A 26,261-nucleotide genomic window follows, 5' to 3' on the forward strand; every position below is an offset into this window, starting at 1 on the left:
GCAATTGGCATACGCAGCGGGGAGAAATCGAAACCGAGAAATAAGAAATATGAAGAATCACATAAAGCGCATATGTACATTGCTTTGGTGTATATTTCGACCTACATCAATGTCACTGCCGAGGCTTAGCTGAAGAGGCTGACTGAAAACCATCCGCATACGGCGCCGGTGAAGCCTGGCCCCGCAGCGTCGGGCATGAAAAGGAAGGTCGTGAAGACGGCACAAATCTCGTAGTGGTTACGATTTACAAAGTTGACGTCCCGACCGGGGCAAGACGAGGTGATCAGCGCTATTGTCAATTGGTGGCGCGACGTGGGTGGTCACCAAATGTAAACGGATTCCACACTCATTACAATACGTAAATGTAGAACGCCTAAATGGGTTGAAAGACACGTTCAACCGTCGTAGAAATCCCATAGATGCAGTGGCTTGCGCAATAGTGATCAATTCGGAGACGGGGTTTCGAGCCGGGCGGCTACAACAACACCATTACTCGTGGGTCTCGCTTGCTTCTCACCATCAACGCAGCACACCATCATCCAAAAGTGCCTTTTAGAAGATTTCACTATTTCTCGAAAGCGATAGATATATAGAATCGTGTGAAATAAAATGAGGAAAAAACGTTCTGCGCAGACTGTGCTTTGATAGCAATCCGAATAAAGTCATGAGTACCTTATGTCTGTGACCGCCCACCGCTTCAGATGATGCCAGAACATAATGCGCTACCATCTCAGGGATTGCAGGAGTAACCTTAATGAAAGCTTTCGAACTGAAGACTGTCACTCCCTTGGATGCAAAGCGGGGCCAAAGCCAGGTAGACTGTCCCTAGACCCTATAGTCACCTTGAAAGGGTCATGTGCTCAACATCGTTTGACTCTCCTTGGTGTAAAAAATCGACACGAAAAATTAAGAGACTTTGGAGGAAAGTCTTCCACCATAGAAATTACAGAGAAAGAATGCTCGAATATTCAAAAGCTTGGTACCTTACACTTACTTCAAGGGCTTGTCAAATCGAGTATAGCAATGCGAAGACTATCGTATGGCTGAAACGCCCTAAACAACCAAGGCAAGCAGACAGTGTGACTTGCTGCAATCGGGTAATGCGCCAGACAAGGTGTATCAGTGATGGTGAAGTAAATGCATGAGGCCTGAATGAGCCAACAACAAATTGACAACATGTCCAGCCGCTGACGATAAGTATAACACGCTCATCATCATGCACTGTTGACCATGGCTTCGGTAGAGGCTTGAATTCTAATCGCCTAAAATGTGGTGAAACAGTGAGTTTCCATGCTTGCACACAGCGTCAGTCGCACATGGCTGTATATGCAGATTGTTCGCCCAAGGCAGACTGCGACGAAGCCTTATCTGGCCATATAGGGCTGGCGGGCTGATTGAGGTTACAGGAGCACCCGGCGCGGAAGGAGTAGGCCTCTCAGAGCTAAGCCCACCGGAGAATTTGATGCCGTGGACCATGTCATGCATAGATCGGTGGCTTCATGTGTTGATCTCGTGTTGTACGCCGCCTTCTAGTCGGCTAACAGTAAGTTTGTTCACAACATGTCAGCCTAGCCTGATTTTGAGAAGCGAAGCCAACCGGATCACGACCTTGTTGGTGGCCGGAAACCCCGCTTGTTGGGAGTTGCAAGATGACATTCTGACTGATAGTGCAAATTGGAAATGCGTGCATATGAGGCAAAGTGAGGGGGATACTCACGCTTGTTGGTGGTTCTAACTTGACTGCTACGCACGAATTCGCATTACTGCCATCAAAAGCTATCTGGGTCGATACAGTGACAGAACTCCTATATTTTGTCAGCAGTGCTCTGACTGGAAGTCACACACGAGCCAAAGATTTTGGCCTTCGGGGCAGCCATGATACCGACACACTGGAACCGCGTGGTAGCCGCTAATGAGGATCGCTTTCAGGCGGCCGAATGTGTTCCGAGGATGACTGTAGAACTATGCGGATGCTGGCACCCGAACAAGTTTAGGTGCCGTTGGTGGTGGAGGTGTTCGCCAAAGAGACCATGACAGTAAGCGCCCAGATGTGAGAGCGGGGTTGCTTCGGTTGCCTACACAGGCATCAACGAGTGGGGCCTGGTTTGACAGCTTCCAAAGCATGGCTATTACTCATAGTTAGGCTGCCTTGCGCACATGTTGATGTTGGCTTTGATGTTGTTGAGAGTTCCCAAGGATTCAACGCGGTTGGTGTCATGGATGAGTTGGGTTGTAGTCGACCACCAACGTTTTGCAAAGAGGAAGTTATGCCGGCCGTAGCTTCCTGGCAGTAAATTGGGCGATTGTTCCTGCTGGTCGAAAGCCGGCCGGCCGTGCTCCAGGGCGCTTGTTGGCATGCCTTGGGCGCGGCTAATGTCTAACGCGGCAGCGGCACAGGTCGCACAAAAGAGGGCAGTGACAAAGCCACAAGGGAGCTGCCTGTTAGAGGATTAGAATACTGGAGATACGCGCGGTGTAGATCGTGGTAGGCTGGAAAAAGGGAAAAGCGCGTGCTTTTGCGTCGTAGGTGAAAAAGTTGATCGAGTGATTGGCCAAGCCGGGCATCCGAGCACATGGTAACCGGAGCATGTTGACATGCTCGTAGAATCTGGAGATGAGCCCACGACGATACAGAGTTTTTTTGACATGCCATGTGTGGGCGTTTTGTCTCCCGCGAGTAGGGATAGCCATCACATTGAGGGGATAACCATTTGCTGGAAGCCGGCCACGTCGATGTCGATGGGGCCGGAACTGGAGACGGAGCAAACGGTCAGGCTCGCTCACTGCTGTGCCGCACACTTGTTGTCTCAATGCACATGATATAGCTCTTTGAGAAAGGGTGCATTAGCGTGTCATGGAGGCCTAGCCCTGGCCCTCCCCTCTGCAGCAGCGTTCTCTCACTGCAGCTAATGCTGGGCGAGCCGACAATCATTCGCCCGGGAGGAATCAGGATGCCGTCGTTCGCGAGCATCTGTCTGATGGCAACGGAAGCTCACGTGTTGTCAGCGGATATGTGACATGTCGTACCGAACCCAAAAGGCCAGCCATGGCTTTTCCAGAAATGCTATTCCTAGAAGACCCAGCGTCGTGTCTCTGGCACGCACGGCGCGGCATCGCTCAGCACGCCCGCAATCTAGCGTCGTGTTTGGGCGCTTAAGCTGCAGTTCAACCCTGGGAGCCCAGCCCCACACCTGGTGGCGATTCGTCTGATGCGCCAAGTTTGTGGTGAAGGGACAGGTGTAAGCGGGCACCGGCCATGGTGCACGGCGGAGCGTGTTCGCTACTAGCCGCTGTGCTGCTGCTGGCTGCTGAACGAGCATCTCCACCGAGGCAGAGTCGCGGTCTTGAAACAACTACACCCTTTACACGCCGCCCATTGAGCCTCTTCCCGCAGCTGGCCTGCTCTGATAAGCCTCGTCCCGTCTTTCTTTAACCTTGACGCAAGCGCTCTCTTCGCTCCCCCCCCAACGCCCTTTCGCGCCGCTCACTCCCCTTTGATTCGTGACTCGCCGCTCAGCCTTGCAAACAGCGACCCTCTGGTCAATAGGCAGCCGGCTTTTCGACCGCCAGCTTCTCCATCTTGCCCTGTACCGCGGCGTAGATCCGGCGCAGTTCTGGCGCAGTCCCTCTTGTGACTCCCTGTTGAGTCTTGTGAGGCATGGCCACCGCAACGCAGCTTATGCCCTCCCCTAGTGGCCTGAAGTCCATGTCGGCATTCAGCCCCTACACCGACTCGCCCAGTTCGCCGGGCACATTTGCGCATGTCTTCTCAAATAGGTGGGCTGCCCTCGCCAGAAGCGCCGTGTGAATTGAGGGCTAACATGGACTTCCCAAGGTCCTCGGGACATACCTCCGACCACCTGCAACCACCGCCTAGCCCATACCCAGCGACTGTGGACCCATCGCCCGTGGACAGCAACGGTACCAGCCATACTGACCACACCGAGGTAGACAAGATTGTTGATGAATATGGGGAACAGGCGGGGCTGACCCCACCACAGATCGAGGACGATGCGCAAGAAGACCACCCGAGCGAAGATGGCATGAGTGACATTCGTTCCCCCGCCACTGACGACATTGTGAGTCCGGTGAGCCAGGATGGGCAGACAAAAGTGAGTAGTCGACTTGGAAGCTTCATGCGCCGCCCACAAGCACTCAATTAATGTGCAACAGCCACACACCCATAAACTCAACACCACCGTGCGCAGGGCAGACTCGGACGATGCCCCTCCATCCGTCATTCACGCGCCGGATAGCTTCAAGCAATTCGTAAGTTTTATTTTTTGCTCTGAACATATAGCATGGCTGACGTGGGTGCCAGAGCCGAATGAGCATGTCTGGCGCGTCGTCTAGCGCAAACACATCGGATAGTACCGCTGTTGTATCACCGTCAACACCAGAAGCCAACATGCTACCCGATGTCGACAACAAGGTTGGTCGTCCCTGCCGTCTTCAACAGCAACACTATGGCTAACCACCAACAGCACACTTCTTCGACCTACACGACTCCAATTGATACTGCCGTCTCAAACTCGGTTGCCCCAGATCGTAGTACACCACGTGCACAAACGCGACAAGATTTCGAGGAAGATCTCCGGCGACGCAGTATCCGCAAAAGCCTCAACCTCGCTGGTATGTCTGCACGGAACGATGACCTCAACAGGCTAGCTAACGTTCACAGATATTGCAGAGTATGAAGACAATGCTACTCTCGATTCCTCCGCAAGCTCCGTCATCGAACAGGACGACAGCCAGTCTTCACAATCGCAGGACGGCGAATCAATATCCATCGGCACGCAGACCATGGGCCAGGCAATCCACGGTATCCAGGAAACAGAAAAGGAATTGGCAGCCCTTCGAAGCGCTCTGGACGAATGCTGGACACTATGTAACTCGCTAGCCAAATTGAGCCAGCATCACCGAACTCGCATGTTCCACTATTCTGGAGGAAGCCCTGATATGCAAGAGCACGCCTGGAGGACGTGTTGGCGGCTTTGCCAGAAGCTTTATGAAAGTCGGGAAGAGGACCCATCAGTACAGATCCGGCCGACACTTGAACTGTGCCGGGACTTTTGCCAGGCCCTCTTCGATGTGCGACAACGCGGTGATGAGGCGTCAGATTCGGTCCTTAGGGTCAGTTTCGAGCTCAACAATCACCTCTACAACGCCCACGACCGCACACTACCTGAAACGTTCCGTGAACGCACACTCGACTTTTACTTGACGCTATGCCACCGCTTGATGAAGCAAAGGACTTCCTTACCAGAAGAGACAGATTCATTGCTGCACGCATGCTGGTCATTAGCAGAGATGCTTTTCAGTCTCCGCCAAAACAGCCGGGATGGTAAGCCTGCTGACGAGGAATTACTGGGGTCGGCTATCCAGGCTTGTTGGGATTTGTGCGACCTGTTCCGTGAAGGCTGGACACAGGTACGACCCGATCGCGGCACCCCACGACCGACACAATACGCCTTTTCGGTAGGCCGTGAGTCTGTGTCACATCGCTCCCAGGGGACATACTCCGAACGGTCTGGACGATCTTCCAGTGTGAACGAGTCTTACCATTCTGCTATTTCTGCAAGGAGGGCGACCCCAATGCAGCCGGAAACACCAACTACTATCTTCGATGATCGCGAGGAATTTTCTCCAGCAGACGAGCCTAACGTGCCGAACATCCTGGTTCTCGGTCCAGAAGCCGGCATGACACGCACTCATGATCGCTGGTCATCCGCTTCGTCCAACCTTTCTACCTACTCCGACGCTTCAGCACATACTTCTTCTACCGCTACTGCCGGTCGTGAGGACCCCAATCTCGTGCGCCTCAAAGGGTTGATCATGAAGGCGGCCATCAATACGGGCTATAATCGTCAGATTCCCCTCCCGGACTTCATTCGTGCTCTGCCTTCGAACAGTTTTGGAACCGACCCATGGCAAAGTCAGTTATTTGACAACTATCGGAAGCTTGTACTCACAGACCCGACGCTACGGAGCATTCACTCTCAACCACTCCGGAGGCTAACGGCACTTGAGATTGGGCGATCAGTGCAATGGCTAGGTCGTAGCGAATCGTTCAAGTGGTTGCGCGAGTTATATCGATTTGTCTTTGGGGCATATCCCGAGGATACGAGCCAGCGGAACCTGATCATCAACGCCTAACGCACAGTCACCATGTCCCCAGTAACGTTGTCATTCTCCTGGTCCTTCCCCTTCACGAGTCTTGTTTGGATGGACCACCTTATTTTGTTTTCGCCTTATACCCCCAACGCTCTTTCAATATGCGCATCTGTTGGTCCCAGCATGTTGTAGTTCCATGTTGTAGATTACGGATTCTGCATTTTCACTTCTATGTACACCTTCACGAGCAAGTATATTTGTCATGTTCATGAAGCTACGACACATTATATAATCAATACCACGTTCTCATTCAATGTAATGACTGTCTCTCGCTGCAGTGATTTGCATTTGACTACAAATATATTTCACCATGGAGAGGGGATATGGTGTACTATAAATGACGTACCTACCTATGCATTAATTGTCAAGAACCAACTTGTGTATACACCTACGTGCACTACTTGCAGCACACATGAAGACCCAACATTGAGTCAATTTTTGGGCCAGGCCTTTTCAAGAAGACAAAATGGTTTAGAGAATAGGGCGATCGTGCACAGACCACCACATCGGACGCGCATCTCACGCTCCCCACATGACGACTCTCCAACTCTACATTCGCCATGTAGTCCACGGGAAACTTTGGTAGCGCCGCCTACAGTCCCCAATGCCTACACGTGCAATCGAAGCCATATTTTACACGCGCTTTCACCATGAAAAGGGTATAGTAATGCGACACACCACCTAGTCTTGACTTTTGCTGATCTCGCTCCAGGAAACCGCGTTATGCACCAGGTCCCCGCGGGCGCCATTATACCCTCTACCCTCCCATCTGCGATGACTACACCATTGTTCACATTCTCCTCTGTGACACAATTCCTCATACCCACACAGCAGTTCTGCGACCGCCTACTCACCTTCTGCGTCAACCATCACCGCGTCATTGGATATCCAGTGTGTATTCGCGAGGGCAAATACAGCAGGAATGAATTCATTTTCAACTTCGCCATTGTGATTGGTGAGAATGAACGCGACTGGGCGTGCTATGGCGAGGTGGTGAGAAAATTGGGACGTCTACTGAGGGGATTGGAAGAGCAGGGTGGATTCCTGAGCAAGGAAGAAGTCGGGGTTTGGGACGACGAGGGGGGGTATACGAATGCTATACCAGACGATAGTGCTGGCGAATTTGGAGTAGGCGGGGGAAGCAAGGTGTATGCCCTCTGTGAGATGGTGCTGGAGGATCTGAATAATTACGCAGAGTGTATGATACCTATCGGTAAATGCTCCCCACGTAGTTTGCGGATGAAGAACAACATGCTGAGTGTAAACAGACGACTCGAATACCATCAACTTGAAGTTGTTTCCCACACGGCCGCCTCCTCCACCTATACTCGCCCATCAAGTACCCTTGCTCACCATCTCCCTCTCAAGCCTCCAGCAACCAGTATCTCCGGACCTCACTCTCAATCGAATACTCCCTTATATCAATGGTGTCAACTCAATAGCCCATATTGCGCAGCTCGCGGACACTGATCTCTCGTTGACGCGGCGTGCCATACAGCATCTCGTATACTACGGCTGTCTGGTGCTCTTGGATATCTTCAGCTTCGGTGCAATCTACGCCCCAACGGCTGAAATTGGCGGATTCATTGTAGATGCAGAAGTCAAAGAAGAATGTATGCGCTACGTGAGTGTACCGAGGATGCATCTTGGCTCCACTGCGAGGACCACACGCCTAGACAGCGACTTTACAGAAAGAAGTGGCGATGGCCGGGGATCAATATCATCCATGGCGTCTTCCGTATCACAACAAAGCGACACAGTAGGCTCAACACTCAAAGTCTCCGAATTTGACAGCCACATCGCCGCACAGAAGAAAGAAGAGGCCGAAGAAGAAAACACATGGAAGACAAGTCACGAGACATTAATAACGCTCTACACATCCCTCCGCCAAGGCCTAACCCTAAAGAACTGGGTCTTAGAGAACCTCGACCTACTCACCGGCATCGACGTCCGCCGCTTCATCACCTTCGGCATCATAAAAGGCTTCCTCTACCGCGTCCACAAATACGCCATAGCAACGTCCACCGCCCTCCCCCCAGCCCCACCCACAAGCCTCCAAACAAGCACCGCTACATCGCCCGCTCACCCCCGCGACTCAGACACGGCTACCATCCGCGGTAACAACGAGCGTGTCCATCACGCCTCCCAACCAAACTTCCAACAGCCCAGTCTCCACACTCCTAATCCATCGTTTTCTCTTCATAGGCCAAGTGTTACTTCCAATCCGACGGGGACTCCTTACCACGCTCAACAATCTAACCCGCAGCACCTCAACCCGAATAAAGGGGACGAACCACAGACGCTGGATAGTCTGATGAACGACCGTGATAAGAATGGGTTGCCGCTGCTGAGGTTCCTGGATGGTATGCATTGTTTCGATGAGATTTGTACTGAGTTGGCGATGCCGGAGCGGGTTGTTGAGGGCAAAGTTAGAGGCATGGGGGAGGGGGCTGGGGTGGTTGTGCATAGATGAGGACGAGACGGTCGCATTTGTTTCCGCCGTTCTCCGGTGGGGACGCAAAAGGAGCGGGTTGCGGACTGGCTGAGCGTTCATGGGCAGCCGACAGTTGGCGATGGTCGCTGTCATGGAAAGTCGACGGGATCGCGTGGCGCTGTGTTTGATATTTTTGTCCGAGGCTTTGAGTCTGTTGCCCTCTGTTTCATCTATTATTACCACCAGGGAGCTGTCACAGTGAACTAGAAGGATAGAAAATGCGACATTAGCGAAATGGCATAAGATGTGACATCACACAGTAACCGGACGGTGATATGTATACTGAAGATATTTATATCTTACAACCCGCCATCCACATGCAGATTGGCATATACTAAGTCTATGCAGAAACCTCCTCACCTCCCTCAGCTTCTCCATCGCCCTCCTTCTCAAGATACGGTGGCGGCGCCAACTCCTCCCCATCCCCCTCACCCTCCTTCTCCACCCACACCCTGTTCAACTCACTCTCAATCTCCTCTTTCCTCTGCTTCCAGCCCTCGACCTTTTCCAGCCTCTCCCTCAGCTCAGCGAGTTCCTTTTCCACGCTCGACTTCTCTGATTGTGTGCCTATGCGCTGGAACTCCCATTCGTCTCCATGTTCGCCCATGCCGAGGGTGAGGGTGTAGGTGTGGTAGCGTTTCAGACTTGCACGGGTGGAAATGGTGATTAAAGCTGGAGAAATTGGTCAGTTGGGTGTACGATAAGAGAACTTTTGGGGAAACATACTTATGCCCTTCGCCTTTGCGCGTTCATACAGCAAACCTTCAACATCACTGCTCACAGCACTCGTGCCTTCATCAACAAACGCATACCGCGGCTCGTGATACAGCAACCGCGCTATACCCATCCTCTGTTTCTCACCCCCGCTAAACACATCTTTCCATACTTTCTTAGTATCCCAGCCGCCTTCTCGGTCAGGTAGGTAGCCTAGCTTGGCTTCCTCGAGTACCTGGGAGAGCTCAAAGTCGCGGCGTCCAGCATCCTTCATGTCAGCGTCAGTGTGAGGGTAGATGACCTGGTCGCGAAGCGTTCCGGTGGAGAGATATGGTCTTTGGGGAAGGAACATGATTCCGTCTACGCCGATGGTGCGGGGGCGACTGACGAGGCCGCGGTATGCGGGCCATAGACCTGCGACAATGCGGGATACGGCACTTTTACCGCAGCCGTTCGGACCGGTGATGAGGAGGTGTTCGCCCGAGTGGACGATGAAGGAGAGGGATTCTAGGAGTTCTTCGCCGCCCATTGGATGGAGGGCTGGTGCGACGACGGGGACGTGTTCGAGACGGATGCCGTCAAAGCCCTTGTGAACGGTGCCTTGAATGTCGGAAACGGAGTAAAGCTCCGGACGCTGGCCGGGCGGAGGGTAGTATGCGTCGGCGTGGACGCGATGTAGTGTGCTGATTAGTGTATAGACACGTGATGTGTAGCCTGCAAGCTCAGAGAGATCCTTAATACTGTACATCATGCGCCCACCAGCATCGGCAAGAGAAAGCATGAGGCGCTTGTTTGTGATGAAGTCCTTCATGCGGCTACGCTCGCGATGCGTCTTCTCGCCTCCTGGAAGCTCGGCTGTACCGTCGGCACCTCCCCAAGCAGGCAAGAAGACTGGAAGAGATGTAACGAGGTATCCAAAGGCAGACCATGAGTACTTAAGCACAAAGTCTTCGAGCATGTTGTATCGGATCTTTAGGCTGTAGATGCCTTCCATCCAGTGCTTGAGATCCTTGAAACCGCGTTCAAGGAAGTGCTTCTCCATCTCATCACCGCCGTAGAAAGCGACCTCCTCGGCGTTTGCAATGAGGCGTGAGTGGAGAGCACGAAACTCACCCTCTCGTCGTCCCTCGACAGCTTTCAGTTTGCCAAAGGGTGGTGAAAGTTTCCGCAGTACTGTCGCGGTTAAGAAGTAGTTGCTCAGCAAGCCCGTCAACGCCAAGGGGCCCAATGATCTGTACAGCTGGTAGTTGAAGACACAGAGATCCACAAACGGCTTTCCTAAGCTGGAATACAAAGATGCTGCGCTCGCACAGAATAGTGTCAAGTCTTGGGTGATGTATTGATCGGCGCCAACACCTACACCTCCATCCAGATTCTGCAGTTTGTAGTAGTTCAGGTGATCGTTCAAATACAAGTCGTGAATGTATCTTGTAAGGCGTGTGCGGAAGGCTATCGAGACCTTGCTCTGCAGGAACTTGATCATAGCATTTGTGTATGACGAGAAGGTGCCAACACCTAGCCATTTGACTATTCCCCATAGGAATGCCTTGCCGTTACCTGCCACAAGATCTCGTACAATCTCTCCGTCAAGCCGTGCTACGACAAGCGAGAGATATGTCCGCAGCATCAAGAAGACACTATGACTGACCAACAGACCCGTCTCCTTGCTGTTCCATCTCGGTATCATGATGTTCAACAAGCTGAGGAACTGGTGCAAAAAGGCAAGATTCAAGCCCGGTTTCGTCTGCGGTGGTGGCGCTTGCGGGTCGCTCGATGTCGCATCTGCCATGCGGGCAGCGCGCGGGGGTTGGAGAAAGAGTCTTCGATGCGCATCGAATGTAGTTTGCTTGGTAGGGTGAATGACCACCTTGGAGGTCGAGTCGCGATAGGGCACGTATATAGTCCGCGAGCCATCTTTGTTCTTGAGCCCGGAATTCCGCCTCAGTAGGCGGCGACCCGTCTCCTTCTCTGCGCGCCGGCTCTTGTACCATGTCCTGCCCCCATATCCTGCGCCTATTATCGTGAAGAGTAGAGTGATGGTTGACAATATCTTAGTGAGCTTCGATGCGTCTCGGACGCGGGACTTGAGGAGTGTGGCATAGCGGTCATAGAGGGCGATGAGAGGTTCATGAGGCTTTCGCAACGTGGACTGGGCGGCCATTGTAGACCGTGGACATGCTTCCCAGGAAGACTATCATGTCGTGGTGGCAAGAGGAAGAGAGAAGCTCCAAGATGGTGTACCTTGCATGTGAGCGCGATGAGTGATGGAGCAGCTTTGAGCCGAGGCATGTGAATGCGCCACGTGCACTGGGGAAACCCGGGGTTGTGGAGCTTGAACTCATCTACACGGATCTATTACAGCAAAACCTTTTAGATACAACTCCCTAAAAGCTATCAAAAGCCCATCTTGAACTAATCGCTAAAGCTCCAACAAACCCTTCCATGCATCACTGATGTCAAATAGTAACTAACCTGCCCTTATATGCGGTATCTCAACCCCCTTGATCTCCTCCACCGTCTTGTGCAACTCCCTCTCTAGCCACGCACCCAGCATACCATACAGGTACTTTGCCTGCTCACAAGATCTTCCGTTTCCCCTCCACTCAACGAGTGCTTCAACTAGCTTTTCGCAGTTCCGCAGCTCGTAGAGTACCATCTGTCTTCTATGTCTCTGGCGCTCTAGCTCGTCAAATCTGTGTCTCTGGGCATGCATATCCTGCAGAGCGTAGTTCGTTCCTTCGTTGCTACCAGCTCCAATCAACGAGCTTGGGAACTCTGGTTGTGAGAATGGGACATGGTAGACGGAATCCATCTGTTGTGACGTTGATGTGACAGAGGAGTTCAGAGGAATAGCTCCATCTACACCGCCGGCTATCCGGCACCATGTCAGAATTTTACTCGTTATGCTTGAGTAAAGCATGGCAAGGTGTGGATTCGACGAGCATGGACAACGAACAAGCTGCAAAACACTGTCTATAGCGAGTCTTGCTGTCGAAAGATCAGATGTAAGGGCTTCCTGATTGAGGACTGGGTATGTATCTGTACCGAGCATACTGATGCTCTGGAATGTCGAATAGGCCAACGTGTAGCAGCAATGCGGTGTAGGTTTTGAGGAGTCAGCTAGAAATTGTGGAGGGTCGTAGGATCCCATGGATTGGCTCATGGGTGTGTGTATTGTGGATGATGAGGAAAAGGAGTGTGGGTGTGCTGTGCTCATCGTATCGTTGTATGTGTATCTCAGCGGTTTCAAATCCTTTGTATCCATATATGCGTCACGAGCTTGCGGCTCTGGGGAGCAAAGCTGCTCCAAGGGTGTCTTTGCGAACTGGTCTCCAAGGACCAAATCCGGCTGAGCGATTTGCGTCGTTTTTGGTTTGACTTGTGCCGTTGATAGGAATGCAGGGTCCATAAACCCAATTTCCGATGAGTCAAGGTTGGTATAGAAAGGTTCGGGGGTGGCTTCAATGCCAAAGTCTGGCGTGGCTGGTAAACTTGGTGTCGTTGTTGACCAGTCCGAAGCCCAGTTTGTACCCATCTCCAGATCTGTTTGTGGAAGGCTATGCTCAGACTGGAGAGTGTACTTGGAGAAATCGGTTCTGTCAGGGGACAGGCGCTGTTTTGAGAACTTGATGAACTGCGTTCCATCCGGATTCCTCTTCCTGGATCTGCCCGGCTTGCCATGCTTTCTCGAGACACCATAAACGCATTGTGTGTTGTTGGCAAAGCAGCGTGCGCAAATAGGGTGGTCTTTACTGCATTTAACCTTGGAAGCAGCGCAAGAATCGCACGAAGCTCTGAGTTTCAATTTCTTCTGGTTCAACGGTGTCGCCGGTTTCGGTGTCGAAGTAGGGGAGGACATGTTTGGAGTAGATGATTTGTTTTTGATAATAAAAGGTGTACGCCAACGAGCTGGTTTTAGAGAAGCAGACATTGGCTTGACAAGATGTAAAGATTTTATGGAAGAGTCGGTGTCGGGTAGCAAAGTAAGCTGAGCCTTGTGCTACCAAATGTGATGATGTTGCCTATCTGTGTACGCTGAACCCCACCGCCATTATATATTAAATGGCTCATATACTATTTACCGGGATTGAAAACCCGCCGTTGTGGTTGAAGGTGAGATCCAAGATCTACCGCATGTGAAGCGCGTGCGTCGCAGCATACAGCCCATCTATCATGGTTATTTAAACCACTTAGATCACTCGCGCACTGTACCTGGACCACTCTTCAGGCCACCCGACCTGGTTCTCATGGCGCTTTTGGCTGCAGAGTCTCATCCTGGCGGACCGGGCTATCATCTGCAGCTTCCTTGGCCCCAGTCTGCATGTTTTTCTGCTAGATTAGTTGTTCTACAAGGATTCGTGACATAAAATCTTGTGTTTGTGATGCAAGAGTAAGGCGGCTGTGCGAGAAGAGAACAATTTAGTGGTGGTGCAGATTCGACGTCCAATGATGCTGTGCTGCGTCAGCCTCGCTATGCTGACAGGACATTGCATGCACCACTTGGCAGCACACCCTCGTGTACAGAAACGGTGCACAGATGGAGAAACTTCCTAACCAGCATTGTATGCGTGGTAGATTTGGGAAGTCATGCTTCTTCCGAGCATGTCTTGAGCGCAGATTGAGCGCAAATCGTGCAACGTAGCAATGACCTTTTTAGAATTCAGTAGCAACGAGGCACGTCTCCACCAGGCGCAGCAACCAAGGTAACTCACTTAATGGAGAAACTGGAAAGGTCACTCCGTTAGTGCCGTTTTTGCAAGTAAGACATGATGCCATCTGCATCTTACGGCACGGCACGCACATCCATCCCTTCACCAGCAGCTAGAGTTCCCTAAGCACACCACCCGCTTACTACCGCTAAGCCTATTCGGGTAAGTAACACCCCGAGCCCAAAATAGCTTTCTGTTTCTGACCGACTTCTTTTTACCCATCACCGGCACTCGACAAGAGTCATCACGCCTGCATGATCCCACGTGGGACTCACGAAGTAACTGTGCACCAGGGCAAGCGGCGGTACTGGTCAGTTACCTACTGTGAACGAATGGGGCATCTTCGGAAAGCAGTGAGATGCCGCATGTGGCTCAGTAAAATAGGCCTGTAGGCTAGAGATAAGCCTCGCGCATAGATAGTCGTCATGTATTGTAAGACGAGGCTGCTGGGTGATGTTGAAGTCATGGACTTGATACTCGCGAGAGAGAAGAAATACAAAAAAGGTTGGCCTACGATGGAAGTAGATGCTCTTCGATCTCCTCATCTTCTCCTCTCCTCTCCTCTAAAATACCTTGAAACATTCGTTGCAAAGGCCCAAATCCCACTACTGAAGCCATCCTCTTGCTCCCACTCCCGTCGACTCCGCTCCCGCTCCTGGTCCACCCTCCCTCTGACCCACCATGCACCCTCCTACATCCATTTCCACCAACGGCACGTTTCGCCTGCAAACCCACCCCCACCTCCATTCGGCCAGTGCCAGTTGTCAAAGACCGGATTGAGGCCATCTCATTACCCAATCCGGCACTGCGTATGTAGGCTACTTGCTGTGTAAGCACGCCACATAAATACCGTTTCGGGATACGGAAGAGAAGTGTAAGAACACAGCCTCGATATTATGGTATAAACATGGACCGCAGGTGTAAAAAAAAAGTGGTAGGCAGGTAGGCACATGAGTGGAGACAGTATGGCAAATGGGAGTTTGTTTGGTGTACATGTGACGTGAGCGTAAGAGCCCTGAATTTAACAAAACATCTACACTAGAGATATCTATATCTTCTATAAAGAAGACTAATATATACAACTATAGAATCTTAAGAATGAATTCTTTCTCGCGATCCATTAATTCTTATTACACCCTTTCCTAGTCAATTAACTAGTATTAAGACTATTTTTTGTTGAGAATATTCCGGTCACCTGTCACGAGGACGCTAAGTCACGTGACCCACACCGCTCTATATTAGCCGAGCTTTGTATAGTTAGCAATTGACACACTTACATGCCATGACTGAGAGAGTCATTCTTTCTCAACAGGTTATGAGCCCGGCTTACGCGCTTGCGTGTGCATTGTGAGTGTCCGGAGTGTCGTTTCTTCGATATGGGCAGCAAGCTGGTATATGCGTGTCTACGCCAGAACAACCCAGGAGGTCGTCGCCTTCTATATTCTAAGACACTGGGTCGTCGCCCTGGCTGCCGCGAAGGGTATTAAGTCCTGAAGACACTGGGCCGTCGCCCTGGCTACCGCGAAGGGTATTAAGTCCGAAGAAAAATGGACTATCGTCCGGAGAAGCTGGGAGCGTCTCGAAGATACCTTGGGCGAGTTATACCCAATTCCGACGCGCGAGTCGAAGAGAGCAATGGTTGCTCTATCCCTTTTCAACCAACCTTTTGACAACGATTCGAATACCTACCTACCGACGGTAACCATCGATTCTTCCGAAAACAACTCGAATTGCCTGCCTATCGATAGTAACCTTTCGAGACCTTCTTTTTAAACTAGTAGCTACAGTTCGACAGCTACTTTCAATTCCTTAAACTCGAAAACCTACCGTTTGACGGTGCTCGAAGTTTTTTTACTCTCTCGAACGCTACCCACCTACCCCCACCCGATTTCTCGATCGATTTTTATCTTCTTTCCAAAGGATTTCGTTAAATAAACGCAAAGAAGCAAAGGCTTATATAACGATGGGGGAGAATAAGGGTGTTAGGGTCTGGAGCCCTGAATAGGACACAGACAAGGAGGCAGGAGCGGAGGAACGGAGCGGGGACAACAAGAGAGGAGAGCGTACATAGCTAGAGTACTGGGAGTACTAAGCTAGGGGAGCGCTAGGATAGAGGAGAGCGTACACAGCTAGAGTACTGGGAGTACCAAGCTGGGGAGCGCTGGGACAGAGGAGAGCGTACACAGCTAGAGTACTGGGAGTACCAAGCTGAGGGAGCGCTGACTCTCACGTAGGAGTCGAGGGAGAGTCGGTATGTTGGTGATATCGATTCTACCTTGATTTTCAAACGCGAAAATTCTCTCGACCTTCTTTCTCGACCTTCTTTCTCGACCTTCTTTCTCGACCTTCTTTCTCGACCTTCTCTCTCGACCTTCTTTCTCGACCTTCTTTCCTCAACTCTTCACTCGGCCGATACCTCACTTTACTTGAGGGACTCGCAACGTAACGGCCACTATAGGGTGACAGGGAGGTTTCATTCTTGTTGACAAGGCACTTCTGGGGGAGTGTTGGAAAGTGCATGCAAGGCGTTCAGTGGAAGCATATAAAGGGAGAAGAAGCTTTGACTGCAAGACCTATACAAAGTAGTGGGTACAGCTGATCGGCTTATGGGGGAGTGTTGAGAATATTCCGGTCACCTGTCACGAGGACGCTAAGTCACGTGACCCACACCGCTCTATATTAGCCGAGCTTTGTATAGTTAGCAATTGACACACTTACATGCCATGACTGAGAGAGTCATTCTTTCTCAACATTTTTAGTTATTATAATCTTATTATGAGTCCTACGTTATCTGTTCATAACCTGGAGGTGTTTCTTAGTATCCTCGGGGTCGGACTGATTGATGCATTCCTGATCGATCCTGATGAATGGACAACTCCGATGCCGTGCAAATTGTATCGCGCGATGGAAAACTCCTTTCGGGCATCGCAGTGGCCGCGAAGAGGTCGCATTCGGTGACTCCCAAATTCGGTAATCAGGAGTAACCAGAGAATTATACTAGCAGGCTGGGCCCAACAGTAAGATACTGTGATGTACTCCATGTCATGGACTTCTTCGATCGGTGTCAACACGAAATCGAGACACGACCCTGCATCGTAACCCGGCCCTGATTTTGGTGTCAGGAGGCGGAGTTCTAGAGGCGCACTGCTGTCTGCCAGGACAAGAGCTTGATCGATAATCTTCTTGATACTTTCAAACCAAGCTTCTTTTGTGCTGTGTATCTCTCGAAACTTTGTTTTTGCTGACTCGCGTTGCATGATTTGATGTCTCCGGTTATGGGTGTTTCTCGAAATACCTTGAGCCACCTGGATCTGGTTGGCTTGGTGGCCAAGAACATCAACTCCTATAGTAATTTGTTAGTAAATCGATGCAGCCACGCTTTCTAACACCCACAACGTATTTGAAGTTCATTGTTTGCTGCGATCGCCTCTACTGACTCGCGTTTTTGGTGTTGCAATTTTCTCGAGCCCATCTCATCGCGATGCCAGGCACCGGCCACCGCTTGCAGCCCGCTGTTCTCCAGGCTATCCTCGACCGAATTGCTGCCTGCGAAAGTGATCGAGCCATCTCTAGAGCTACAGGTGCGAGCCGTAACACAGTAGCAAAGCTGAGGTTGAGCTTAGAGTTTTGGGGCGTGCCTTATCCGCCGCGCTGCGTTCGACTTGGGCGGCCATCTATACTCCGGCAAGCTCAGCGCGAAGGCCTTCAGGCATACCTCAATGGCTCACCGGGCGCATACATGGATGAGATGAGGGACTTCTTGTACGACGAGTACGACGTTAGGATAAGCCTTGCGAGCGTTTACCGAGAGCTAGAGAAGATGAGATGGTCTCGCAAGCTTGCAACAAAGCGGGCAAAGGAGCAGAGTGAGCCACTCCGCCGCCTCTATCTTGCCAGGATGGCGCAACACTATAAGGCGGAGCAGATCGTTGCGTTGGACGAGAGCGCCTGCAATGAGCGTACGGGCGACCGCAAGTATGGCTGGTCTCCAATCGGGGAGCCGGTGGAGCTATCACACAGCTTCAGGCGATCAGAACGGTGGTCGCTGCTGCCAGCCATGACGATAGATGGCTACATAAGCTATAAGATCTTTCAAGGCGCGATTACATCTGAGATCCTAGAAGACTTCTTAGAGTTTCAAGTGCTGCCGTTCTGCAATCCTCACCCAGGGCCAGCCTCAGTAATCGTGCTTGATAACGCCTCCATCCATCGATCAGAGCGTGTACGGGTGCTTTGCCAAAGTGCTGGAGTACTCCTTGAGTATCTGCCGCCATACTCACCAGATTTCAACCCCATCGAGAAGAGCTTTAAGCAGCTCAAGGGGTGGATGAAAAGGAATTCAGCGCAAGCGGAGAACTTCATTGACTTTGGGGTCTTTCTTGAGTATGCAGCGCAGCTGGTGTGCTGTAATATTAACTGCAGAAGCTGGTTCCATAGGTGTGGCTATCCCTATTAATTGTGCTTTTAAATGGATGCCACAGTACGTTTCTATAGGTAGATGATACCATACAAATGCGAACGATTACACCTTAATGCGCAACCCACAAAAGCGATTTAATAATTCTAAAAAAATAAGAGCTATTTCTATACATATAGAACTATCTTAGGAAGTTAACCTGTTATAATCGCATAACGTTGTAGTGTTGTACATAGGGCTATCCAAATAGACTATTGTTGCAGCGCATTTGAAACGCCTGAAAAACCTCAACACTATAGCGGGCACGGGCCGCTGTCACCAAAAACGCTCAGGCCACTAAGCTTCAAGCATTCTCGCCATCATCCTCCACAACACTGCTAGACGGTTCAACCACCAATTTCTTGCGCGCAATCTCTTCTCTTTTCTTACAACGTTCGACTCGTCTCCAGTTACGATCTGTGAGACCCTGGTACCCAGCTTGCCATTCTTTTGCAGTGTTTTGTAGCGTGAAAAACCAGCCAGGAGGCTGCTTGAAATGCTGCGTCCACAACTTCAAGATATCACCAGATGGCTGCATCAAGAGGTTGATATCCATAGCTCCGTCAATAACAAGAGTCTTATAAAGCTCGTTAATGTCCTCTCCAACTGTAGGAAATTTTAACTTAAGGTAGTTAAAGAAATTACTAGTATGCTCGTTAATCTCCTGCTCATGATCATATCGGATAGGCGCCCACTGAGATGCACTAGATACCTCAGCTCTTGTTATCGTTGGTGCAGCTGCCTGCAAGTTAGACTCCTGTTGAGGTTGCCTGTTCATCCGCTCAAGCTGTCCAACGATGAGCAGTTTTGTTAAGCTTTTGATATCATCGTCGCCATCTCCAGCCGCCCGCAACTTGCGCGTTTTCTCATGCACCCGCAGGTCCTTTGCTCTCAAAATTGCAAGCCGTACATCATCAGATGGCTCATCGTACGTTGCCCTTCTCGCTGTAATTGCTCTTGCCCACATGGAGATAATGTTGCCGTTGACAAAGAGGTGATCTTCGAAGCGCGCTGGCTGCCTCGCTGTTGGCGCCATCCAGCAGCAATAAGGATAGTTCTCGCAATGGGTATCTGTACAGCGCCATCTATCCCGGATAGCAATAGCATGCCCGCTACCTGCTTGTTCAGCTGCTATTACACCAGCAAGCCCCTCCTCTTGAATCACCGTTGCGGTGCGTCGACGAGGACCGTCGACAACCGTTGGCAACGGCTGCTGCTCCCCTGGAATTTCAGCCAAGATGAGCTCGAAATCGACGTTTACTGGCTCGCTGACATAGTTATCAACCTCTACAACAAGGCGCTGAAAGCTATTCCACGTTGCATCAACACCTCGCCGCAATCGCTTTATCGCGCGCTCGCGTTTGGCCTGCTTAGCTGGGTAAACAACAGTGCAAACAGATGAGATCTTCGCTCTTTTTGGCCGTAATTCTGCAACAACGTCATCTACCCACTGCCATAGGTCGTCGAAATGCAGCGAGTACAGCCGTACGCCGTGCTCGCTATCGGCAGCTTCAGGAATAAAGTGTTTCTCCATATCACCACCAAGGCAAGCCCTCCACCTAACGCGCAGTACAGGATTAACCTCATCCTCTAGCGCTTGCGATGAGCGAGGCAGCCATGGAGTGCCTTCTTGACGTCGGTACGCTGGCTCTCCCTCATCCTCAACACTACCGGCAGCGCCCTTAGCAGCGATCTCATCCTCATCCTCAGGCAGCGGATCGCCATCTCCATCCTCGAAAGTATCCTCATCCTCGCCAACGATATCTTCAGCTTGCGCGGAGGCAGCTGTTTGGGTGGCTTGCAGCTCAGGCTCGGACAACGGGCTTTGACGGCGCGGCGGGGCAGTCGCTGGAGGCGACGGCAGCGCCTCACGGCGGACACGTTTAGGCGTTAAATGGGTAGGATTTTGTCTAGTTGCTGGCGCTCTACGCTTCTGGGAGGACGGGTTAACGCCTTGATCGAATGGCTGCTTCGGCTTACGCTGGCGCTTGGGCGGCATCCCAACAGCAGCTAGATTGAGCTCGCAACAAGCTCCACACAAACAAAACGCTATACACGAACGATTTAGAGTACAGGACTAGCTTCATGGGCTTCTGGAGGTGGGAAACGGCTGCTGCATTAATTTACTAACAAATTACTATGGGAGTTGATGTTCTTGGGCACCAAGCTAACCAGATCCAGGCGGCTCAAGGTATTTCGAAAACCACAATATTGTGAGGGAGGGTGTGTACTGTAATCCACTTTGTCGCGCCGTGTGGCTGACGAAATGGTGTTCAGCTGCGATACGTCGCAAGACAGCACACGTCATCGGATATGAGGTGCATGTTGAATGTTCCCGAGGTCCTCGTTATTGAAGGCGCTATGTGTTTCCACAGCCCCACTTCCGTCATGGCGGCCCGTGCGGACCATGACTCGACGTCTTCTTATCCCACTAGCTGGTCCTTCCTCCACCTCTACCATAAAGATGGTCGCGCCTGAATATCTTCAACAACCTGTTGCATTCGAAAGCCCACTACGTTCTTACAAGTCTGCTACGAGGCATCGTTCGCAGGTCAGGGAGAAAGATGGCATATTTCCAGTGTCATCGTCCAGATGCGGTTATTTCAAACGAGTTCAGCTGAAAGGACATGCAAGCTAGTCTAGCTTCCACATAACTCTCAAGGCGTACGTTGCAGCGTTTTTGGGGGTTATGTTCTTGCGATCTAGATTTGGAGACGAGTGTCAAGATGATCGACTGCAAAGCCTGGAGTTGAGAAACGTACCGGATCTTTCATCTTTTGAGGGCCATGGAAGGCCTGATGGCTACCAATATGGAGAACTAGACATAAAAAGGATTCGATGGGCTTTCCGTCCAGAAGTCACCTTGTCTCGCTTTTGCGAACCGTCGCGCAGCATTTGCAGGCTAGGAGAACACTGCCTCTTCTCGGATATTTTGCGACTGGCGACTGGTACATGCGCACGAGACTTTACCTTCTCAATGCTTGTAGCCTCAAGGCTGAGTCTAGACATACGCCGATCTCTCAGCCAAGCCAGTCAGACACGGACGACGAGCACACGTGACTTTCCGATAGTCTCGATGCGTGCGACCTGCATAGTGATGGCTTACTCGGAAGTTCGCAGTATCACCTATATAAGGCGAGCGCAAGCCTTGGCCCGAACTTTTGCATCGCTTAACTGATCATTAGTATGTCTCCTTGCGTCCTCGCGACTCGTTTGTTAATCTTCTCCGCCTTTTGCGGCCTGGTCATTGCAGACCAAATCATACATGACCCTATCAAGGACTTCTGTCGACGTCACCAACATCAAACCTGTGTAATCGACTCCAAGGTGTATGTAGATGGGGGTCTGGTATACTATGGCACTGGGGTCAATCTGGATAGCCAGCCGGAGACAAGTACTTCTGCCCATGAAACTTTTGGATAGACTTACTTACTATACAAGACGACCGGCTAGTCTACGGAGACCTTGCCAGCATTAGCGAGGGTGCGCCAGCTCTCTACGGCAATCTCTCCAAGGTATGATGCGAGATGATACTTCAGATACTTCACTTTCTCGACGTACTCTGACAACAGCACTAACTAACAATAGGGCTCGAATGTACCCTCTGTGAGTGGAGGCGTGTTGTGGCCTGACCAGGTCAACAAACTCTTCTACCTATTTGGCGGCGAGTATAACAACGCAAGCGTCAATAGCTTTAGCGACGGGCTGTGGTACTACGATACAATCTCGAACACATGGAGTCAGTCACCATTTGATGGCTCGCAGACAAAGATCTCGTGGCCGGCCTTTGGCGGGTCCGCAGTCACAGAGGAGGGGATTGCATGGTATTATGGCGGTTATCTCAACAACAAAACGGTACCTAACTGGGCCGGGGCGCCCCTCATGCTCAATAGCCTGGTTTCATACGACATGACCAAACGAACTTGGACGAACAACACTGAGGGGATAGCACGAGCTGAGGGGACGCTTCAGTACATCACGGCCGGGAGTCGAGGCATGCTGATATATTTCGGAGGCCGCGAGACATTGGCAAACGGTAATGTCAGCTACGTATGTTCTCATGCGCCCGTCCACAATGGCAGTTGCTAACCTGATCGCAGACAGATATGAGTGTGGGTGACTTGTCATTCTAAATTTTATAAGACTAAATATTAACAAAAAATCAGCAGATTCAGATCTATGACATTGCCAATTCCCGCTGGTATACGCAAACTGCCACCGCTGGCATCGATGATGACATTCCCAGGAAGAGACGTGGTTTCTGCGCAAATACGGTCTGGGCGAAGGATCATTCCTCTTACAACATGTCAGTGCATTTTCTGGGCTTGATTTGTGATGGGATTGCTAATTTCGAGAAGATACATGTATGGAGGTATCGCTTCCGACGAAACAGCACTCGGTGATATCTACATTCTGTCTTTGCCATCATTCACATGGATCCCAGTACGTCGATGTCAATTGTATGATATTGCGTAAATTCCATTAACATGGCTTACAGTATCCATACTCCCAACAAAAGCAATGGTCTGGTGGCAAAGCATGGGCATCGTGCGCCTTAGTCAAGAATTCACAGATGATCGTCACGAGCGGCTTCTATACCAACTCAACCAAAACCGGATGCGACGTGGCGACCATCGGCGGGCAGCATACACTGTTTCCTGGACAAGAAAGCATAGAACAAGGGACGGTATACCACGCTCTTGCTGCTGATGTGGTGAAATACAGAGTGCCTGGCATCGTCACAGCAGTGATCGGTGGCGAGTGGGTCTCCGAGAAAATGTAGACGCATCTCCCGTACGCTAACATGTGATTGAAGTACCGATGGGAAAGCCACCTTGAAGTCGCCAACCTCCGGATGGGCTACAAGCGCACTGGCTGTTGGCTTCGGAACAACTTATGCCGGGCTCGCACGCACAGCAACAAGGTCACTTCCAGCGAGCTCTTCCACACCAACGACATCGGGGCTGTCAGCAAGTACTGTCCCCTCGTCTAAAAGCAGTTCTAACGTAGGAGCCATTGCTGGTGGCGCAGTCGGGGGCGCAGTGTTTCTAATCGCTATCATTGCTCTCGCACTCTACCTCCGATCTCGTCGCAAGCTAGCCAAGCCAATAACAAATACAGCGCACAATTCGACCGCTCAGGACAACCGCTTCTCGACCGCTGGGGAGAAGCACTTCTCAATGTCGAAGGGTAGCACGATGTACTCACCCCACCCGCAAGGCTCGCCACGTCCGCCGTCAGAGCTGCACGGCTACGGCACAGGACAGCAACACCATAGCCCCGGCTCGGAATGGATTCAGCCTCTTCCGTTTGCGCATGAATATGAAACGCAGCAGACGTACTATCCCCCGCCGCGAGATCCTTTGCACTCGCCCAGTAGCCCGCATTCAAACAGTGCAGAGTTGCCGATTGCGAACACGCCGGGGCCTAGTGGGCTTTCGGCCGTGAGGAGTCCGCAGCCAACGCGTGGGAATGTTTAGGTTATGTACTAGTTACAGAATGAGCGGAGAGAAGTTTGCTGGAAAATCTATGCCGTTGTGTAGGTCAGGGTATGAGAGTGTTTGTCCAACCCGCCGCATGGATATCAAGGTTCTGGAATAGCCTTGTTTTTCTCGAACATGATATTTTCAAGATACAATCTTTAGTCACTACCCGAGAGTATAGTGCTGGATTTCACATACGAGTGAATGACAGGGATGCTAGACAACGATACGTTATCAGTCAGCCATGAACCAATCAATGTAGTATCTGAACTGCCACAATAGGTTATACGCCTATCAACTACATCATTTTAAAACCTAAAGAATAATACGACGTTGACTGCGACTCTAAGTATTAAAGGAAAAGAGAGTTAGGATGCGAAAATGATGTTCCTGTCCCAGCACGCAGGGAGGGACGTTACACCAATCTTCGAGCTATCCAATGGCAACACTTCTAAAGACGCCGCATGAATGCGACTTTATCGCTGACGTGGCTATGTATATCTCTAGATACCGGATTTGGGGACAATTAGCGTAGACGAGTTATCAAATTGTCAGATGGAAGGGGTATCCTACTTCGGCTCTAGGCAAGGGGTAAAAACCCTTCCGAGGGGCTTAATGCCCCTAGGCAAGGGATAAGACCCCCTTTGTAAAGCCCAAATCCTACGTTGGCCTAACTCGGATCTAACGACATATATACCCCTGTAGCCCTCAACTTCGTGAAGGACAAGAGATCAACAATTATTAGTTTACCACAAAATCTCATCTTATTTAACAATTAAGAGTCTCACTGCCTCTACGAAGCAAACAACTATAACATTAAACTAGAGCTAAAGGGACGCGACAGTCATCCTATTAGACTTAAGGAGCTAGATCCTATAGTACCGCTAACTTAAGATAAAATACTAATCCTAAGGCATTTAGGCTCTTATAGACCTAGAAGGAGTAGAGCAGCCTCTCTTACGACTACTTCTTCTACTACCTCTAGGTATCTCCTAATACGAACTATTAATAAACACGAGCAATGCATTAGCAGTATTATCTAATATAATCTAGTCTAGAAGAGGCAACGCATAAGCGTTAGCCTAAGAGTTAATTAAAGCTTTAATATCTGCCTCGTAAATCCCGACGATACTAACGCGAATATTAGACCTTTTAGATAAAGGACAAGAGGCATATAAGGAAGATTGTAACGACTAACGTGGTTGGCAAGCGAGTCGGTCAGACAAGCGAGTCGGTCACCCCACCAACTTTTGCAACTTTAAAGCGATATATCTCAACAACACGATAATATTATTGCTAGATATTGATATAGTAGACTACTCTATATTAATAGTATTAGTGCTGCATGTGCGCGAGTTGTGCCCGGTCTCTTTGCATCTAGTGCAGCGCCTTTGAGCGCGCTGGCTGAGGCCTGATCGCGCTCCTCCTCGACGCTCTTCATGAGCAATCTGCTGGTCAGCCTCATTTTGAGCTAGTATATCCTCTCCAGTTCCTTTTATAAGTACTCCGTGCTTCTGTATACGCCTTTTAGAGCGCCGCCTACGCGCTAAGGCTGCGCTGTTAGCCTTCTCAAGACTAGAGATCCGATCGCGCATTAGCTTAGCAGAGAGCATTATCACCTCAGCGCCCTTCTTCAGCTAGTCAATTGCCTCAATAATTGATGCTGGTGATGAGCTCTTGTGCTGGCGCACGCGCTCACGTATAAGGCTTGACTGAGCCTCAAGCTCACGCGCGTTGCTCGGCGTTTGAGCTACCCAGGGAGCCTCTGGTAGAGCTGCTGGAGGAGTAGGTGTACGCAGCTGTACATCTACCTTTGATAGAACAGCCTCTGGTTGTAGAGGAACAAGGCCTGCGCCGCGGAAGGCTGAGCAGATGTTGGCTGGCGTGAAGGCGCGATTGAATGCTATCTTAAATGCTGGCAGAAACTCTAGCTTGGTGATGTGGTTGATGTGGTTGCGCATGAGGCTCTCCACCTCACGGCTGTACGCGCGCTTCAATGGCGAGAAGCAGCCAACATCAAGTGGCTGGAGTAGGTGAGATGAGTGAGGAGGCATACAGAGCGTATAGATATTGTTCTCCTTGCAGAGCTCCTAGAACGCTAGAGATTAGTGGCTCTTATGGCTATCAATAATAAGCAGGCGACGCGCGCCTATAGTACGAGCCTGCGTGTGAGCGTTGAAGTGCTTTAGCCACTTAACTCTAAGCTTATTATTTGTCCAGCTATTGTCGCT

The 26,261-nt window shown here is 50.8% G+C and overlaps 9 protein-coding genes across 9 annotated transcripts; 5 read left to right on the forward strand and 4 right to left on the reverse strand.

Moving 5' to 3' along the window:
- Positions 1–3,706: 3,706 nt before the first annotated feature.
- PtrM4_115600 (uncharacterized protein) lies at positions 3,707–6,156 on the forward strand (the record flags this gene model as incomplete). Its single annotated transcript, XM_001934944.2, has 7 exons — positions 3,707–3,777; positions 3,836–3,947; positions 4,002–4,112; positions 4,174–4,269; positions 4,322–4,432; positions 4,485–4,632; positions 4,682–6,156. 7 exons carry the CDS (start codon positions 3,707–3,709, stop codon positions 6,154–6,156), a joined length of 2,124 nt encoding a protein of 707 aa, XP_001934979.2.
- A 622-nt stretch (positions 6,157–6,778) lies between these two features.
- Positions 6,779–8,647, forward strand: PtrM4_115610 (nitrogen permease regulator 2; the record flags this gene model as incomplete). Its single annotated transcript, XM_001934945.1, has 3 exons — positions 6,779–6,833; positions 6,887–7,387; positions 7,443–8,647. The coding sequence occupies 3 exons, from the start codon at positions 6,779–6,781 to the stop codon at positions 8,645–8,647; spliced, it is 1,761 nt and encodes a 586-aa protein (XP_001934980.1).
- A 361-nt stretch (positions 8,648–9,008) lies between these two features.
- Positions 9,009–11,543, reverse strand: PtrM4_115620 (ABC-type uncharacterized transport system, permease and ATPase component; the record flags this gene model as incomplete). The annotated part of the gene is made up of 2 exons (XM_066108174.1): positions 9,009–9,340; positions 9,395–11,543. The coding sequence occupies 2 exons, from the start codon at positions 11,541–11,543 to the stop codon at positions 9,009–9,011; spliced, it is 2,481 nt and encodes an 826-aa protein (XP_065961359.1).
- Positions 11,544–11,849: 306 nt separating this feature from the next.
- PtrM4_115630 (Fungal transcriptional regulatory protein) lies at positions 11,850–13,241 on the reverse strand (the record flags this gene model as incomplete). Its single annotated transcript, XM_066108175.1, has 1 exon — positions 11,850–13,241. One exon carries the CDS (start codon positions 13,239–13,241, stop codon positions 11,850–11,852), a length of 1,392 nt encoding a protein of 463 aa, XP_065961360.1.
- A 4,331-nt stretch (positions 13,242–17,572) lies between these two features.
- On the forward strand, positions 17,573–18,547 carry PtrM4_115640 (DDE-3 multi-domain protein; the record flags this gene model as incomplete). Its single annotated transcript, XM_066108176.1, has 1 exon — positions 17,573–18,547. The coding sequence occupies one exon, from the start codon at positions 17,573–17,575 to the stop codon at positions 18,545–18,547; it is 975 nt and encodes a 324-aa protein (XP_065961361.1).
- A 304-nt stretch (positions 18,548–18,851) lies between these two features.
- Positions 18,852–20,546, reverse strand: PtrM4_115650 (uncharacterized protein; the record flags this gene model as incomplete). The annotated part of the gene is made up of 2 exons (XM_066108177.1): positions 18,852–20,228; positions 20,307–20,546. The coding sequence occupies 2 exons, from the start codon at positions 20,544–20,546 to the stop codon at positions 18,852–18,854; spliced, it is 1,617 nt and encodes a 538-aa protein (XP_065961362.1).
- Positions 20,547–21,733: 1,187 nt separating this feature from the next.
- Positions 21,734–22,680, forward strand: PtrM4_115660 (uncharacterized protein; the record flags this gene model as incomplete). Its single annotated transcript, XM_066108178.1, has 4 exons — positions 21,734–21,941; positions 21,989–22,062; positions 22,136–22,597; positions 22,648–22,680. The coding sequence occupies 4 exons, from the start codon at positions 21,734–21,736 to the stop codon at positions 22,678–22,680; spliced, it is 777 nt and encodes a 258-aa protein (XP_065961363.1).
- Positions 22,681–22,909: 229 nt separating this feature from the next.
- On the forward strand, positions 22,910–24,027 carry PtrM4_115670 (uncharacterized protein; the record flags this gene model as incomplete). Its single annotated transcript, XM_066108179.1, has 3 exons — positions 22,910–22,990; positions 23,046–23,308; positions 23,364–24,027. The coding sequence occupies 3 exons, from the start codon at positions 22,910–22,912 to the stop codon at positions 24,025–24,027; spliced, it is 1,008 nt and encodes a 335-aa protein (XP_065961364.1).
- Positions 24,028–25,667: 1,640 nt separating this feature from the next.
- PtrM4_115680 (uncharacterized protein) lies at positions 25,668–26,084 on the reverse strand (the record flags this gene model as incomplete). Its single annotated transcript, XM_066108180.1, has 1 exon — positions 25,668–26,084. One exon carries the CDS (start codon positions 26,082–26,084, stop codon positions 25,668–25,670), a length of 417 nt encoding a protein of 138 aa, XP_065961365.1.
- Between the last annotated feature and the right edge of the window lie 177 nt (positions 26,085–26,261).

This window comes from Pyrenophora tritici-repentis, chromosome 6 (genome assembly GCF_003171515.1).
Source record: "Pyrenophora tritici-repentis strain M4 chromosome 6, whole genome shotgun sequence".
Lineage (NCBI taxonomy): Eukaryota > Fungi > Ascomycota > Dothideomycetes > Pleosporales > Pleosporaceae > Pyrenophora > Pyrenophora tritici-repentis.